General features: G+C 39.9%; 1 protein-coding gene across 1 annotated transcript in view; it reads right to left on the minus strand.

Moving 5' to 3' along the window:
* Positions 1-19,416, minus strand: part of OXNAD1 (oxidoreductase NAD binding domain containing 1) — a 66,529-nt gene that overhangs the window by 33,119 nt on the left and 13,994 nt on the right. Inside the window, exons 5-6 of the mRNA XM_069958708.1 lie at positions 15,383-15,489; positions 3,673-3,814 (exon numbers count right to left, since the gene is read on the minus strand). Coding sequence (XP_069814809.1) covers positions 3,673-3,814; positions 15,383-15,489 — 249 coding nt within the window. The remainder of the gene's footprint in view (positions 1-3,672; positions 3,815-15,382; positions 15,490-19,416) is intronic.

Genomic DNA, 19,416 nt, shown 5'->3' on the forward strand with positions numbered 1-19,416 from the left:
AATTGAGTGGATGGTCGCTATTTAACGGCAAATATTTGCTGTTATTTTAGTACAACGGCTGTTATATTGAAATAATGGCAGTTATTTACTGTTATATGGCGGCCATCCACTCAATTTCAACATTGTGTGGACAGAGCCTTTCTGTGTTTTTAATCCCCTCCTGGTTTTGGTTGCAATATGAGGACCACAATACTGACTGAAATATACGTAGTGTGAACCCAGCCTGAGGCTGCGTTCACACTATGTATATTTCAGTCAGCATATTTCAGTCAGTACTGCAACCAAAACTAGGAGTGGATTAAAAACACAGAAAGGATCTGTTCACACAATGTTGAAACTGAGTGGATGGCCGTCATATAACGGTAAATAACTGCCATTATTTCAATATAACAGCCGTTGTTTTAAAATAACAGCAAATATTTGACATTAAATGACGGCCATCCACTCAATTACAACATTATGTGAACAGAGCCTTTCTGTGTTTTCAATCCACTCCTGGTTTTGGTTGCTATGAGGATCTGACTTGAGGACCAAATACAGCCTCAAATATACGTAGTGTGAACATAGCCTTAAAATGTACCTGTTATAGCTTTCAAAATCTAAACCAAAAGAAGATGTGATATAAAAGTTTGCAATTTACATTAATTTTTTTTTGTTATCATGGAGAACACGACACTTCCTGTTTTCTAACTCTTTTTTTCCTCAAAGAACAGGAAACAGTCAGTAACAGGAAGTCCTGTGTATCCCAGGCCATCTGAGTGCTCACAGAGAGAAGGCAGTCATGTCATTGACAGACATATTGAGCTGTTTTATCAACAAGCACAAGTCAGAAAATCTGCCTTCATGAGACTGGACCTGGATTTCTGGTAAGTTTAGCTTTGTTTTACGGCTTGATAATAACAAAAAAAAATAAATAATGAATGTAAATTGCAAACTTGCTTTATATCACATCTACTGTTGATTTAGAAAGTTATGATGACAGGTACACTTTAAGGCCCTATTACACAAGCCTAATACGGCAGATAATCACTTTGTGTAATAGGCCCTTTAGATTGCCATGTGACCACTTAACCATCATACTATTAAGAAAGGAAATGCACTGTTTCTTGTAGGGATAAACAGACTTTGGTACAAAAGATAACAAATAAAGAAAAGCAGAAAACTAATTGTCAGTAGCTTTATAAAAGGCTACCTAAAAGGTATGTAAGTTAGATAATTTAAAGGCAATGATACATGTAATAACCAAGTGTTGTACACTTCCAAGCAACGGTGAATGTGATGAAAGAAATAAGATGAAATAAGGCAGTCTTAAAAGGGTTGTCCAGCGAAAATCTTTTTCTTTCAAATCAACTGGTATCAGAAAGTTATATAGATTTGTGATTTACTTCTATCAAAAAATCTCAAGTCTTCCCAGACTTATCAGCTGCTATATGTCATGCAGGTAATGTTATTTTATTTTCAGTCTGGCACAGTGCTCTCTGCTAACAGGAACTGCCCCATGCAGGAGAGGTTTTCTATGGGGATTACCATAGAAAGCCTCTCCTTATCTAGAGAGTTCCTGTTTCAGCCAGAGATGTCAGCTGAGAGCATTGTGACATGACATACAGCAGCTCATAAGTATGGGAAGACTTGAGATTTTTTTTATTAAAATAAATTACAAATCTATATAACTTTCTGACACCAGTTGATTTAAAAGAAAAATATTTTCGCTGGACAAACCCTTTAAATATTGTTATGACAGTTCACATTTATAAGGGGACTGACTAGGAAGCCCGGTTTATTAGCATTAGCCAGCCTCACTGTCTCTGAATCCTCTGTGATGGAGCTGAATGTTAGCTTAGCGCCCTATTACACAAAGTGATAATCTGGCAAATAGGCCGATATAATCGTGTGTAAAAGGACCAGCGATCAGCTAATGAACAAGCCAATGCTTGTTTATTGGCTGATGGCTTTGTTTCTGCCAGAAATCCAGCTTTACCGCACATTTCCCTGCGTAATAGGGGATGTGTGGCCATTGAATAGTGGAAGAAGACTGTTGCATAAACATGATCCAGTAATTTTAATGTGGCCCTTCTACAAGCCTTGATCAAGAATTGTAATAGGCTCAGTAACTGAGCGAGGATCTACATCATGGGTCTCCAAACTGCGGCCCCTCAGCTGTTGCAATACTGCGTCCAATCATGCCTGGACAACCAAATCCAAAGATTTAGCTGTCCGAGCATGATGGGAATTGTGGTTTTGCAACAGCTGGAGGGTCGCAGTTTTGAGACCCATGATCTACACGATCGACACATAAAATAAGGACCTTAGCTTTTTAAGTGAGCCAAACAGTCAACCCCCTCTAAGCACATAACTGATATATAGAGCTGGGGAATATTTCTGCTTGATGAAATGATTGCAGAAGTGAAGGAGACAGGCGCTAAAGCTAGGGCATAAGTGCAAAGCTAAACAATATTATATTAGTAATAGAGATGAGCGAACCTGGAGCATGCTCGAGTCCATCCGAACCCAAACTTTTGGCATTTGATTAGCGGTGGCTGCTGAACTTGGATAAAGCCCTAAGGCTATGTGGAAATCATGGATATAGACATTGGCTGTATCCATGTTTTCCAGACAACCTTAGAGCTTTATCCAAGTTCAGCAGCCCCCGCTAATCAAATACCGAAAGTTCGGGTTCGGATGGACTCGAACCCGGATCGCTCATCTCTAATTAGTAAGTTTAATATTATTCAATGTCTTAACCATTAAACCTATACACAGGATAGCGCTGTAAATGGACAATTAAACGAAACTAGATTATATTAAATCAGCATTGGCATGTTTTATGTGGGGGGATAAGAGTGGGTGTATGAAACTTTGACCAAAGGGTTGAATTATAACAATAATGCCATGCAGAACACTCGCAGCTGGACAATGCTGACCCGTGCATGTGTGAGGACAGGACATGCAAGAATGCAAAGGCTGCTCTCTTACAAAATAACATTTCCTATGTTAGTACAAAACAAGATAGCACAGAGGATATGTCCACCAACTACTGAACTACTTAAAAAAGAGAACACTGAGCTGTAAATGCATTCATCTCTTATACTGTAAATTATATTAAGAATTTAAAATGCACACAAACAAATAGTTTCTCTTCTTTCCTATCAGGTAAAACTTAAAGGGGTATCCCACTCAAACATAACTTTCTAACCCACCATTCTATCACATGTACAAGTAATCTAGTGCCCATAACTTATAATATGTCTGTTTTCAGTTTAGCTTTGTAGGAGTGAAAATGCCCAAATGTATTAAGAGGTTCTTGCCCAATAATATATTTGACACACCTTGGATGGTTCCGAAGACAGAAAATAAAAATTATTCCTTTCATGAGCAGGTGCATTATTTTTGGGCTTTATATGTATGTAATTTAATTGTGATAAATAACAAGAAAAATGTAATACCAACAGTAATACCAAAAGCACCTTAGTCATGGGAGCATGCTGACCAGAGTGTTATATTCCTTTCAGTTTCCTCCTTTCAGCAAAATACAGGATGCCATTTAGACCAGCTTGCAGTTTGTCAATAACCTGCAGACTGATGCCCTTTACAGCAAAAATTCAAACACTTCTAGTAATAGTTAAATTGAGCATAAAGTCTACCTATACCCATGCTTGATGGCTGGGTACATACCTGTGTATGAATCCAGTGAGCAGGAGGATGGAGGTTGTACTTCACAGCAAGCTCCAGAACGCCTTCTCTTTCAAGAAGCCCAGGACTGGAACAAATTGAAAAGCCTCCGACTTTAGGAACCCCAGGAATAAAGAAGTCAACCCTGAGACAAAGTGAAAGAGATGTTATGATGAAAATACACACAGGTACACTTTTATTACTTCTTCAACTGAAGGCTGCGTTCACACTACGTATATTTCAGTCAGTATATGTATATTTCAGTCAGTATATTTCAGTCAGTATTGCAACCAAAACCAGGAGTGGATTAAAAACACAGAAAGGCTCTGTTCACACAATGTTGAAACTGAGTGGATGGCCGCCATATAACAGTAAATAACTGCTATTATTTCAATATAACAGCCATTGTTCTAAAATAACAGCAAATATTTGCCATTAAATGGCGGCCATCCACTCAATTTCAACATTGTGTGAACAGATCCTTTCTGTGTTTTTAAACCACTCCTGGTTTTGGTTGCAATACTGACTGAAATATACGTAGTGTGAACGCAGCCTTAGGCTGGGTTCACACTATGTATATTTGAGGCTGTATTTGGTCCTCATGTCAGGTCCTCATAGCAACCAAAACCAGGAGTGGATTAAAAACACAGAAAGGATCTGTTCACATAATGTTGAAATTGAGTGGATGGCCGCCATATAACGGTAAATAACTGCCATTATTTCAATATAACAGCCGTTGTTTAAAAATAACAGCAAATATTTCCCATTAAATGGCGGCCATCCACTCAATTACAACATTATGTGAACAGATCCTTTCTGTGTTTTCAATCCACTCCTTGTTTTGGTTGCTATACAGCCTCAAACATACAGCCTCAAATATACATAGTGTGAACATAGCCTAAGGCTGCGTTCACACTACGTATATTTCAGTCAGTATTGCAACCAAAACCAGGAGTGGATTAAAAACACAGAAAGGATCTGTTCACACAATGTTGAAATTGAGTGGATGGCCGCCATATAACAGTAAATAACGGCCATTATTTCAATACAACAGCCGTTGTTCTAAAATAACAGCAAATATTTGCCATTAAATGGCAGCCATCCACTCAATTTCAACATTGTGCGAACAGATCATTTTTGTGTTTTTAATCCACTCCTGGTTTTGGTTGCAATACTGACTGAAATATACTGACTGAAATATACATATACTGACTGAAATATACGTAGTGTGAACGCAGCCTTATAATGCATGACGTTTTAAAGTTAATCTCAGAGACTATGGGTCTGTGCAGACAGGTAATAGGAACCTCCCTGATCTAACACTTACTACAGGAAACAGGCAAGATATTCATATAATGAATAGTAGCATATTGGTGCGCTGAGGGGATGGGAAATGCCCCTGATGCACCAGATAGACTTAATATCATATTCCCCTTGATCCCAATATCTAAAAATCAATTGACTAAAAAAAGAAGAGGACCCCTGTGTTCAGCATTACCAGTACTATTGCTGCATACCTGTAGGTTAGTATAAGCTGAACTGTCCAACTACACAGACTTGCCTATCAGCATCTGTAGGTTGTAGTCTCAGCATACATACATACATAAATTCATTGCCCTAATAGCGTTACAGATCGAAAATTTATTGAACTTCCACCATTTTACTTTGCAAATGCATAGAGGACAGGTTGCCCCAACCAGTTACAATAGGGGGCCATAAATGTGCCATACATTATGATGTATTTATGTAAAAGGATGGATGAGGTTCAACAAAGTAATATACACATAATAAAATGTTCCCGAATCCTATTCTTGTACACTGATGTGCATGCACAGCAATTCCTTAAAGAGTCACTGTCGTATTTTTTTTTTTTTGCAGAAATCAATAGTCCAGGCGATTTTAAGAAACTTTGTAATTGGGTTTATTAGCCAAATCTGCCATTATCTGCATGTAAAAAGCCTTTTCCCAGGTCCCCCCCTCCTTCCTCTTTTTCATCCACTCTGAAAAATCTGAAAATTGTGACTTGTTGCAGGAGACGTCCCCTGTCTGTTCTAGGGAGAGGGGAGGGGGGAGGAGGAAGGAGGGAGTTAGCCGGCAGCAGAAAGCAGATAACAGAGGATTACAGGCACGGAGCTGGGTGACAGCTGTAATCTGAGCTCAGACAGGTCACTGGTGATGGTCAGAACAGATAACGGGTGAGGGATTTTTAGATTAACTCTTTGTTGTCCTGTTTTGGTCTTTTCTTTAGCTCTCTCCATAGGAGAACAATGAAGACAGGGGGGAGAGCTTCAAACTGCTTTTTCATGATAAAAATGCATTTTTCGGATAATAAACCCAATTACAAAGTTTCTTAAAATCGCCTGGACTATTGATTTCTGCAAAAAAAAATTTCACGACAGTGACACTTTAACCCTTTAAGGACATGGCCCATTTTCGTTTTTACGTTTTCGGTTTTTCCTCCTTGTGTTTAAAAGGTCATAGCACTTGCATTTTTCCACCTAGAAACCCCCATGACCCCTTATTTTTTGCGTCACTAATTGTACTTTGCAATTACAGGCTGAATTTTTGCATAAAGTACAGTGCGAAACCAGAAAAAAATTCGAAGTGTGGTGAAATTGAAAAAAAAAAACGCATTTCTTTTATTTGGGGGAAATGTGTTTTTACGCCATTCGCCCTGGGGTAAAACTGACTTGTTATGCATGTTCCTCAAGTCGTTACGATTAAAACGATATATAACATGTATAACTTATATTGTATCTGATGGCCTGTAAAAAATTCAAACCGTTGTTAACCAATATACGTTCCTTAAAATCGCTCCATTCCCAGGCTTATAGCGCTTTTATCCTTTGGTCTATGGGGCTGTGCGAGGTGTCATTTTTTGCGCCATGATGTGATCTTTCTATCGGTACCTTGATTGCCCATATACGTCTTTTTGATCGCTTTTTATTACATTTTTTCTGGATTTGATGCGACCAAAAATGCGCAATTTTGCACTTTGGGATTTTTTTGCGCTGACGCCGTTTACCGTGCGAGATCAGGAATGTGATTAATTAATAGTTCGGGCGATTACGCACGCGGCGATAGCAAACATGTTTATTTATTTATTTATTTGTTTACTTTTATTTAAAACCTGGGAAAAGGGGGGTGATTCGGACTTTTATTAGGGGAGGGGGCTTTTTACTATTAACAACACTTTTTTTTTTTTTTTTTACACATATACTAGAAGCCCCTCTGGGGGACTTCTAGTATATACACTGTGATCTCTCATTGAGATCTCTGCAGCATAGATATGCTGCAGAGATCCATGAGATCGGCACTCGTTTGCTTTCGGCTGCTGCAGCCGGAGGTAAACGAGTGCCGAGCCGAGGACGGCGCCATCTTGGACGCGTCCCCGGCCGGCATCAGTAACGGAGATCGCTCCTCCGGGACATGGTCCCGGAGGAGCGATCTCCCCCACTAGACACCAGGGAAACGTTGCCTCCGGTAATCGGAGGCAGCTGTCAACTTTGACAGCTGCCTCCGATTAGCTAATTAGCGGGCACGGCGATCAGACCGTGCCCGCTAATAGCGGCGGTCCCGGGCTACACGCGGCACCCGGGATCGCGGCACTTCAAAGCGGGGCCGCCGCGCGGCCCCGCTTTGAAGTGCAAGTGAGGACATAGGACGTACCGGTACGTCCTATGTCCTTAAGAGGTTAAAGAGGTTGTCCAGCGAAAAAAAAAATTCTTTCAAATCAACTGGTGTCAGAAAGTTATATAGATTTGTAATTTACTTCTATTTAAAAATCTCTAGTCTTCCCATACGTATAAACTGTTGTATGTCCTGCAGGAAGTGTTGTTTATTTACATTCAGAAATAGTGCTCTCTGCTGACATCTCTGGCAGAGTCAGGAACTGTCCAGAGCAGCAGCAAATCCCCATAGAAAACCTTTCCTGCTGGGAAGTATGGGAAGACTTGACATTTTTAAATAAAAGTAAATTACAAATCTATATAACTTTCTGACACCAGTTGATTTGAAAGAAAACATTTTTTGCTGGATAACCCCTTTAACATATATACTAATTACACACAGGAAATGTAGGTTATTTTACTGAACCCCGTTCTTTTACACGAGTGCAACCTGCACAGTTAGAGATAATATGTCATGTCACTACATATTTGTAATGGGATTCTATTAAACTCAGATGCTCTACTTATAGTTCAGTGTTGTAAGACTTATGGGGTATTCACATGTTCCGGAATTGGGAGTTTCCATCATCATCATCATTCATAATGATGCCGGGAGCTCGGAGACTGTTTAAATTTTTGCGCTACTGTACTGACATGCTGTGTTTCGGAGCTCCCGGCATCATAATGAATGAAGATGATGGAAGCTCCGAATGCCATATTTACAGAACCTGTGAATGCCCCATTCGTCTTACATACTTCCTGTGGACTTCTTTCTCCCACCACCATCTGTGAAGGCAGTTTCCTTCCTATAGTTAGGCAATGCTAATGGCATGTATTTATATAAAATTCATCAGACTCTTTCTTCCAGCATCAGCTCCGTGATTGGCCTAAAAACAGAAAATCCTACAAAAAAAAATGGCCAAAGTGGACAATGCCTAAAAAACCTGGAAATCTACTATTTACTTTTGCTTAAAAACACAGCACTTTGGAGCATGTGACACATGAAATGGAATGCGGTAAATCTCAAGGAATCTCGAGTCTACACTTCAAGTATGATTTACACTGTTTTAAGAAGAGTTAAACCGAATGGCAGGAAAAAGAACTCCCTAAAATTCCAAACATTCCAGATAAATAAAGGAATGGATATTAGAAACTTAAACATGACCTAGTAAAAAGACCAGACCTCTATATTATTCAGATTCTTATCATTCAACCCTATCATTTATGAGGGTCAAAGAATCCTTCACTTCTCACAAGGGAAGCTACATGCATCCTAAAACTAATTCTTCCAACAATCTAGAAGATTTTTCCCGGGTATTCGGAAAGGCAATGTAATGGGTGTAATCCACATCAAACGCTACATGTAATATATGGAATTCACTGCATATTTCTCATCAGGGTCCTGCCGCTAGCTTGGGAGCGAATGCGCTCAACTTTCAAGTTTTGTTAAATGACATTGAAGTGAATGTAACAATTTGCTAAGTAATTTTATTTTTGGTCCATTTGGTCCATTTTGCAAAACGCTGTCCAGTTCTTGAGATATTGTCATTTTTTTCATGTGCATTTCAGCCGGTTCTATGCACTGGAGGCAGACCCAGCACCCCTGGTGTACGGCTGCATTCCCACATTCCGTGAAGTTGTCAGTGTACACAGATAATTTTACAGCCCATTGCTTCGTATTGGGCTATTCAGAGGTTTCTTGATTGCACGGATCCGTGATCCGTGCCTTTAAAAAATAGGACATGCCGTAACTCGTAAATTGAAAAACACAGATGCAATGTAATCAATGTAATTTAAAATGCTTTAAACAAATCAGTGAAAAACACAGACATGGATGCAAAACAGAAGCAAAACGGATGACAACAGGGGTGGTTTTGAACGGATCACGGAGGTAGCTACCAGACCACAATCACCGACCAGGAAAAACACTGAATGTGTGATCGCAGCTTAACAATGTCCCTTTTCCTTGGTGACACGCTTCCATTGGAATCAAATCTGGCCATGTCACCAAGGTCGTTACACTGGGGATGCCAGGTCTGCCTCTAGAGCAGAGCAAAGTGCACATGAATAAACCAAGGGCAATAAAGGGAACAGGGCAGCGTTTTGAAAAATGGACTGCGCACCAGGATTGGTACATTTGCTTTAAAGGAGTAGTCCAGTGAAAATTTTTATTGTATTGTCCCCCAAAAGTTATACAAATCACCAATATACACTTATTACGAGAAATGCACATAAAGTGCTTTTTTTTCCCCCTGCACTTACTACAGCATCAAGGCTTCACTTCCTGGATAACATGGTGATGTCACTTCCTGGATAAAATGGTGATGTCACGACCCGACTCCCAGAGCTGTGCAGGCTGTGGCTGCTGGGGAGGATGATGGCAGGGGGACACTGAGGGACACAGGGCACTGGAGGGACACTGAGCATCCCTCTGCCATCATCCTCTCCAGCAGCCACAGCCCGCACAGCTCTGGGAGTCGGGTCGTGACATTACCATGTTATCCAGGAAGTGAAGCCTTGATGTAGTAGTAAGTGCAGGGAAAAAAGCACTTTATGTGCATTTCCTGTAATAAGTGTATATTGGTGATTTGTATACTTTTAGGGGGCAATACAGTACTTTATTGAAAATTTTCACCGGACTTCTCCTTTAAGTGAATTTTATACAAGGGTAATGCAAATGCCTTTTTACACCCATATTGCAGCTGCAAGTCCCAACCCAGCCACAGGTCCTAATTACCAGACCTGACGACATTGTAGGGATCTATGTTATTGTCAGTTCAGATCAGAAGACTAGCAAGTTGTCTTAGACTTACAGCAGTAATATACTTGTGTGAATCTGTTCTTATTTGTAAGAACAGGATTTCAGATGTCATCAAACAAGTCAACACATTTTACTTTTACAGACAATATTACATTTGTGTCACCACATGTCTAAAATTACCCAGGTTATTCTTCTTTTCTTTCACATCAATGAAAACCATGTGGCTCATAGATTAACAAGCCAAAATTCAGTGATATAAGGAAGCCAGGCTTCTTATACAGCATGGCTCTGGTATAAAAAGAAATCTCAGTCTTTTGTAACAAGAACAATGATTGTGAGATTTTTATAGATTTTTTTTTTTTAAGCAGGGAACAGAAGGTGAACATACAATACATGGTCAGCTCTATAAATACTTCTACATGAGCTCATTGTTTTTCTTAATTAATTGAATCTACAGACGCTCATTACATTATTCCATACTCTCCAAGACTCTGGGGTTCAGCTGTTTCCAAAATTACCCAGAGAAATACGTAAGTGCGCTGTATTTCTTTCCATAGACAAAACATTTTTAGTAGAAACTGAATTGATAAATATATTCTCATTTTTAGGATAAGTGTTGTAAAGGATAACCCATAATAAAGGTTACGGTTAATACAGAAAGTAAAAAGACACCACACACTATAAATGAGTCAGTAAGGGCTAAACAGATTATAAAAGACATTAGTCAACAGCTCCCTCTTGTGGAAAATGTCTAGTTTCACACCTAAAGAAAATAACTGTATTCTATCATTGCATACAAGGGGTAGGGAAACTTCAGCCCTCCAGCTGTTGCAAAACTACAACTCCCATCATGCCTGGACAGCCAAAGCTTTAGCTGTCCAGGCATGATGGGAGTTGTAGTTTTGCAACAACTGGAGAGCCAAGATTCCCTACCCCTGTTGTATACAGTAGTAAGTTTAAAAATATTGCAGAATACCCAGTGGGACAGCAGAGGACCCCAACACAAGAACAGTATATGGACCCCATGCCCTCCAACAGTTCATCCCAGGGCACATGTTGCTATGTACAATGAACTATATGCCAACTGCAAACATCATTTAACTCAGCATGGATCCTAGTCAATTCTCAGAAGAGTGCAAAGGGCTGTGCATGGGACTATGGGATTTGTTGCTGAAATGCATGCAACACAGTATTGTTTTTTTTGCAAGGAAATACACAAAAAAAAGTCTCAAACTCTTAAATTTGTCACCAGAAACCCTGAGAATTTTATGAAGATTTATATGGCAAAATGTGCAATAAATCCACAGTTGATTCAGCTGAAGGAAGTCTTTTTTCCACAGGACGTGTTGTTCTTTACACCTTATACCATTTTAGATCATGTATGCTTTAAAGTTTAGAGTTCAATTTTTTTATTTTTTATTTTGGGGGGTACAGACAAAGAAAAATCCCAACTGCTTAAAAAGTGCAACAATTTTTCAGCAATACCTATACAAACCAGTAACAAATTCCTCCCTATATGTTTAAAGTACTGGCTGTTATGCTCATGAGGACACCAGATAAGAATTTATTGCATGTTATATGTATTTAAATAATAAAGGGTTTTCCCCTACTTGGAAAGTTATCACTGCGGGGTAGAACTCTTGGTCCGCCAGCAGTCTCTAAAAGAGGGACCCGAGTCTCCCTTTAGAATCAGTGGGTGGTACAAGCGCATCTCTCCTCCATAAGGGAAGCTGCAATGAATGCTGTATTGTGTGTGACCCACCAAGCCATTCTAATGGAAGACTCAGGTACTGGATCTTAAAATCACAACGGATAGTGGAATCCTCTGGGAAAACCTCTTTAGAATAGTCACTTTAATTTCAAACACCTTCCCTCTATTTGATAGCAATTTGTTGTGATTTCTAACATAGCTGAAAATCACCCAATTGACTTCTTGCTCTAAAAAAACAGCTCTAAACTTTTCTGCAATCTGCTGTCCATGGTCTCTTTTTAAGGGAGGAAACTAGATCAAGGCTAATTTTTTAAATAGAAGTAAATAGCAAATCTACATAACTTTGTGAAACCAGATGGATTTGAAAGAAAAAGGTTTTCGCCGGAGTACCCCTTTAACTTATATTCCAAATGCCATCCAGTACTGTACTATACAAACCATCCCCCAGCACAGTGCCAGTCTGTTCAATGTCATGGCATAGCAGAGAGAAGCACAATGTGCTGTGAAAACTAGAAAACTAAGGAGGGAAGTATCTGGAAGTACTACTGGGAAACATTTCAGCTTAGGATCCACTAGATAGGGGATAGTTATCTGATCCGCTTGCTTATTTCTGCATGCAAAAAAAAAAATATGCATGTGTCCATTAGCAATTGGCAGCTCTCGGGACCTCTATCAGGGGGTAGGCAGTTTCCATAGTGACAATGGCTTGACATTTATAGCATTGTTACCTGATCTCATTGCAGCACTGAAGAGGTTAATTACCATTGGTGTACTGGTGGTTTCTCTGTGCTTGGTATCAGGGCTGTGTATTACAGGTCAGACCCTGCTGCTCTTCTCACAGGTGCACTGGTAAGAGCAATAATGTACGAGATGGTGCTGCATCCGACAGCTGCCCATCAGGAAAGCACATACAGTATTGACGGCTTTCTGCCTATAATATAACTAGTTAAATTTGTAAACTTTTAAAGTTTCATTCGTTTCTACTCTCCGTTAGTTTTTATAGCACTGTGTTAAATAACAGGCAAAAATACAAGTACAGCCTATGATCACACTGAACACTTCAAGGTGCATATGGGGCAGATGGCACAGCATATGTTTATATTTATTTATATGAGGTTATTAATGAAACACACAGAAAAGCAAAGTAACGCTATAGACAGGCTTCAGTAGACATATATTTGCCCTCCCCCTTTTCCTTTAATAACAAAGACTTTGGAGGAAATATACTAACGTTTTAAAGCAGGTTTCTGGCCCTAAAAAGTAGGGAACTGTTTGGTGGGGCCCCTGGTTGTGTGTGATATTACAATTCCCTTCCATTAACTCCAATAAAACTGAGCTACAACTGAACCCTCCAAACTGAGGACAAGAGTAGTGAGAAGAAATCAGTTATGCGTTTGTAAGCCTGGAAAACCACAATATGGTATTAAAGAGGTACTCCGGCTAAATGTTTTTTTTCTTTAAAATCAACTGGTATCAGAAAATTATATGGGTTTGTAACTGAAAGACTCAGGTCTTTCAGTACTTATCAGCTGCTGTATGTCCTGCAGGAAGTGGTGTATTCTTTCCAGTCTGACACAGTGCTCTCTGCTGCCACCTTTGTCCGTGACAGGAACTGTCCAAAGCATTAGCAAATCTCGATAGAAAACCTTTCATGCTTTGACCATTTACTGACATGTACAGAGGTGGCAGCAGAGAGCACTGTGTCAGATTGGAAAGAATTCACCACTTCCAGGACATACAGCGGTTGATAATTACTGGAAGACTTGAGATTGTTAAATAGAAGTAAATTACAAACCTGTATAACTTTTTGATACCAGTTAATTTGAAAGAATTTTTTTTTCCAGAGTACCTCTCTAACCCTTTAAGGACGGAGCCAGTTTTCATTTTTGCGCTTTCGTTTTCCCTCCTCATGTTTAAAAGGCCACTGCGCTTGCATATTTCCCCCTACAGACCCACATGAGCCCAAATTTTTTGCAACACCAATTATACTTTGCAAATACAGACTTAATTTTTCTATAAAATATGCTGAAAAAAATTAAAAAAATTATATGTGAAGTGAAATTTGAAGAAAAGGTGCAATTCCTTTTATTTGAGGGGTTTTGTATTTACGCCGTTCGCCCTATGGTAAAACTGACATGTTATCTATGTTCCTCAAGTCAGTACGATTACAACGATATGTTACTTTTATAACTTTCATATTATTTGATGGCTTCTAAAAAATTTAAACCTTTTGAAAAAAACTAAAATGTGTTTAAAATCGCTCTATTCCCATACTTATAATGCTTTTATTGTTTGGTCTATGGGGCTGTGTAAGGTCTCATTTTTTGCGCCGCGATCTGTTCTTTCTTTTGGTACCTTGTTTGCGTATATGTGACTCTTTGATACATTTTTTTCTGAATTAAATGTAAACAAAAATGCGCAATTTTGCACTTTGGCGGGTTTTTGAGCTTACGCCGTTTACCGTGCGAGATCAGGAATGTAATCATTTAATAGTTCGGGTGATTACGAACACGGCGATACCAAATATGTTTATTTATTTTTATTTAAAAAGCAGAAAAACTTAACAGGATCTATAATCTTCAACAGTATACAAAAATATTCTAGCTATCCTTATACATTTAATGAAAGTATGCCATCTAGTGGTATCTTTAAATATGACGGACACACTGCTTATGAATAATGCTAAGATTAGCCTCTTAACTCTAGACAATACATTTTGTAAAGGAAATAAAATTGTTATTTAAATAGATTACGTTCACTTTTAGCATCCATGGACATATCCATGGTTACCTGATCATGAGTACCTGTACTGACTGTACAGACCTGTACTGACTGTGAAAATGAGCTAGAGAAGACTATGTTGCAGCTCGGTCCGCTCCCTGCTCTGTGTCAGTGAAAGATTAGGGCTCCATAGACTTACATTACTCATCACGTGACACAGAGCCAGGAGAGGACCGTGCGTTATTCTTCCGGTTGTTTCTCATAATCTGAATGGGTCTGAACACCCAGACTCAGACCAATCAAAACTTTCGGCATGGGTCTACGACACATCAAATATTTTTCCAAATGACAGAGATACCACAGTTTTATAGCTGTACCTAAACTGCAAACATTGCATTCAGCTGTAAGAAACATTTTTTTCTGAAGTTAAAGTACTGACAGGTTACTTAGAAGTCCTGTATGAAGTGCAGAGGGGTCTTTTTATTCTGTTACCTGATATATGCCAATTGTGTTTTGTGTAATACTAGAAGGTTGCACTTTTCATTATGTGCTACTGAATGGTAGATGTGTGAGTGGATGCAGTAGTTTGCATCTGTGCAACGTGCTTCCCATAGTGTAGTGGCTTTACTCAATACTACTAAAAACTCGGTCTTTGCACCAACTTTTTGAAATATCTAAATTTAGGGAGGACAAAGTGCAATGGGGTTCTGGGTTATTGCTAGTACATTCCATCACAACTTGCTCCACCATGCCAGTAAGGTGTGAAGCACTGCCTATACAGTATCCTATATATGATGTGAATTTAGTATAATGCAAAACCAAACTACACATTCCCCAAGTAGAGTAACTTACCACTGCCCAGCTTTAAATCTAAAGTCCTTGCTTTCCACAGCAAGACGGACTCTCTTCACAGCGTCAGATTCATTGCTGATTCCACAAACTTTTGCTGGAGTAATAACCTGTTAATACAAGAAACAACAAATGTGTTACTTTACTGTGTTAACTACTAAACAGGTTCTAGTTTCTGTATTATCTTCTACAAGACGCAGATCTCTAACATAAAAATGGATTTGAGGTGTCTTAAAGGGTACCCATCACAGAATGACATGTCAAAGCTTTTGATTGGTGGAGGTCTGTGTGCCGAAACCCCCACAAATCGCTAAAACAAGATTCTCTAGTTTTTCTATTAATTTGTACACCTTTATACTGTTCTTCAAACAAAGCTAAGTGGTGCCAAACAGACCCAGTGCTCAGTTGTGCACTTCTGCCCATTTTACTGAGAAATGCTGAAGAGCTGCAGCTAAATCTGAAATGGTTTTTCACATTACCTTAATATATACTTTAATTTTACAGGACTCAAAAGTGCTGTCCTCTGTAGTGTCAAGTCCAGCAAAGTAAAAAATATATGATGGGGAAACAGACTGAATGTGGTCACTAGTAAACTACATACAGTATAGTCCGTTATGTCAAGATTAAAACATTTTAAGGATCAACTAGATAGGGGATAAATATCTGATCAGTGGAGACTAACTGCTAGGACCTGGATTGATCTCCAGAACAAGGGTCCTTTGTTTCTCATGTAAAAAGGGGATCCTTTATGGAAACCTGCAGACAGGGAATACATTTTTAGGGTATAAACACACACACCGTATACGCAGCGTATTTACTGCTGCGATACGCAGCAAATACGCAACAGATTAGATCTAAATAACTGAACACAGCATCAAATCTGCACCATCAAATCTGCTGCAGATCTGCTGCGTATACGGTGTGTGTGTTTGTACCCTAAGGCTATGTTTACATACATAAGATTATCCCGGCCAGTACTGCAGTACCAGCCGGATGATCTTTAGCTGGCACCAGAACTCCCCACAGCCGCACGCTCCCTTGTGTGAACTGACAGGGAATCAGAAGGAGAATCAAATAGGATCAGTATTGGATATATATAGATTCAACTTAGCAATATTAAAGAGAACCTGTCATATTGAATCTGCAGGCATCATATTATAAAACTAAACAGGCTGATGCATAGTTTAGAGGGAAAACGTTCAGAACAACATCATTCACGTAAATCTCTGTTCATTCTGGGCTCCATAGACATGTAGAGGGTCCCGATTTTTCTTTGCATAAATATGAATGCAAAATGACTTGTCAATCACTGGGTAGGACCGCCCAACTTGACTACTTTGTCCAGAATAAGCAGAGATTCACATGAATAAATGACAAGTTATCCTGGTACCTTTTCCACCCAGCTCAATATCAGTCCATTCAGCTCCTCCTGCATTATATACAGATTGGACAGCATTTTTAACGTGACAGGTTCCTTTTTTAAAAAAAAAAAAACTAAAAAAAAAATGGCCAGCACTCCAATACCACTGTTCATACTATGCAGGTTGCACGCTGCTAAACAGACAAAAACAGGAAAGTGCAACAGCAACCTGCAAGCACTAGGACTTACTATATACACTCCCCCCACTGTACACACAATAAAAATTCCTGTACAGATTTTTTTCCCCTGAAAAATTAGGTTCTTAGCAAACCAGTTGGGAATTTATTAGGCCCATAGCTGTAAAACTTTGGTTGGATGCCATGGCTTGGTGTGCGTCTTCTTTCACGACTGCCAGCACATGGGACATACACATTGACACAGAGGGCCACATGTATCATCCGGCGAACGGATGATTTTTGTCGGAAAGTGCCGATTTGAGTATTTTTTTATACGCAAATGGCCGATCTGCGAATAAAATATTCGCAAATCGGCACTTTCCGCCGAGTACGCCAGGGGGGCGTGTAGTGGGCGGAACGGAGGGCGCGGACTCAGAGTCCGCGCGATTTACCATCCGTTCCGCCCAAATGTACGCCGAAAACCTACTCCAGTCCTCAGCTGGCGTAGGTTTTCGACGGTGCGCACCGGCACGCACGGGATTTATGTAGAGGCAGTCCGCCTCTACATAAATCCCCGTAGCGTGGGAGCTGCGGGGGCATTTATAAGTCCGGCGTAAAAAACGCCGGACTTAATAAATGCCCCCCAGAGACTTTATTGTGTACCTGTGAATATACTCACTGAAACGTCACTGCTACACATAATCTCAATCAGAAGTCATATTTAAACACAGACTGCACAGACACTTTTACAAAGACATATTTCCTGGCTATATTACTGTTCTGTTTTATGAAGCCCAAAAACGCAGGCACCCTTATTAACAAACAAGCACTTCCCTCTGCAATAAAGAAAATTTTTCATTTAAGGCAGGTAGAGCCAACAAGGGAAGAGTTCAGAGGTTAAAATGTGTTGTATAACAAGAAGAATCTTTGCCAGCAGATTATTATTGGAATTGTCTTACTTATAAATACCCTATTTAGCCCTTCGATCATAAAAACTGAAACACTGTAGGATGAGACTCACTGGCGGAGGCACCATCCTGTCGGCTCCTCTGCTGTACTCCATGCTTTTCCTGGGGCTGCTCGAGTATTCCAGCTCCATCTTCCTCCTTCTGCTGCAATGACACCTCTGGCCACTAGAGTGTGCATGAGGCCAACTACTCTGGATTTATAGTAGTAGCTTGTCTCCACCTGCTACTGCAGTCTGCCAATCCAGAGCCATCTGCTCCTATTTAAACTGGCTCCACCCGCCCCTCCCTGTCTAAGAGTTGTCGCATTTGTGCATTCTAAGCTAAGGTGCTTTGCTGCTATTCCAAATATCCTGACCTGTGCCTGTTCTTCGGATTATGTCTCCTGTCTAACTGCTGTCTGTACTGTGTGCCTCTATGTTGCCAACATAGATTGTCTGACCTGCATCTGAAGCCGCCTAAAACAACCCTCTGCTTGTCTGATTTCTGTCTTATCTCTGGTACTGTTTTGGCCTGGCCTGTTTGCCATTCACATGCACAAAAACCAGTCTAGTGCAGAGTTATAACATTCACTTACATAGTATAGCACCACCTGGTGTTAAGCATTTAGCATTGTGCATGTCCACCTAGTGAGCTGGCGGACACACATGCTCAGTCACTATCCCAACAAATAGTTTTCTGTGCAGTGATGTGAATCGAGCACAGGATAATTTAATCTAAAGGAGTGACTATTTTTGTATATTTTGGATGTCACACATCTCCACAACTCTGGATCCATCATCACTCATCTGCAGGGAAAGTAAAAAGGCCTCTACTGCCAGTTAGGAAGGGGGAAAGGAGACAGACTTTGCTCGGCTGCACTACAAGTAAGTCACTAAGATGGAAAAAGGTATATAAATAATTCATGGTACGACTCCTTTAATTGAGCTGGCAGACTATCCATTTTATTAATGCTGGAAGCAAAGTGGCCGACTTTGAATCCACTACGGTTGTGTGAACTTTGAGCATGCTCAAGTTTGTCCGAACCAGAGTGTACGGCATTTGATTAGCGATAGCTGCTGAAATTGGATGCAGCCTTAATGCTGCTTGGAAAACATGGATACATCCAAAGGCTGCATCCATGTTTTCCAGGCAGCCTTAGGGCTGGATCCAAGTTCAGCTGCAATTGCTAATCAAATACCACATGCTCGAGTTCGGACGAATTCGAGCATGCTCAAGGTTTGCTCACCTCTAGAATCCATGTTACAAATTCTGCATGAAAAAAATTTAGAGTTTTATGGTGCGTTCACACCTACAGGATCTGCAGCAGATTTCATTTAAATAACTGAACACAGCATCAAATCTGCTGCAGATCTGCTGCAGATCCTGTAGGTGTGAACGCACCCTTACAGAGCATATCTGTTTGACTGTTAAGCACCCCATATAATAGAGCCCTTGGGCATAATATTACATGCAAAAAAAATTACTTTGGATCCTATGCATAAAAATGTAGGAGCCATATTATTTTTGGTCAACAATCATTACAACAGCAGACTT

This window comes from Dendropsophus ebraccatus, chromosome 2, assembly GCF_027789765.1.
Source record: "Dendropsophus ebraccatus isolate aDenEbr1 chromosome 2, aDenEbr1.pat, whole genome shotgun sequence".
NCBI lineage: Eukaryota > Metazoa > Chordata > Amphibia > Anura > Hylidae > Dendropsophus > Dendropsophus ebraccatus.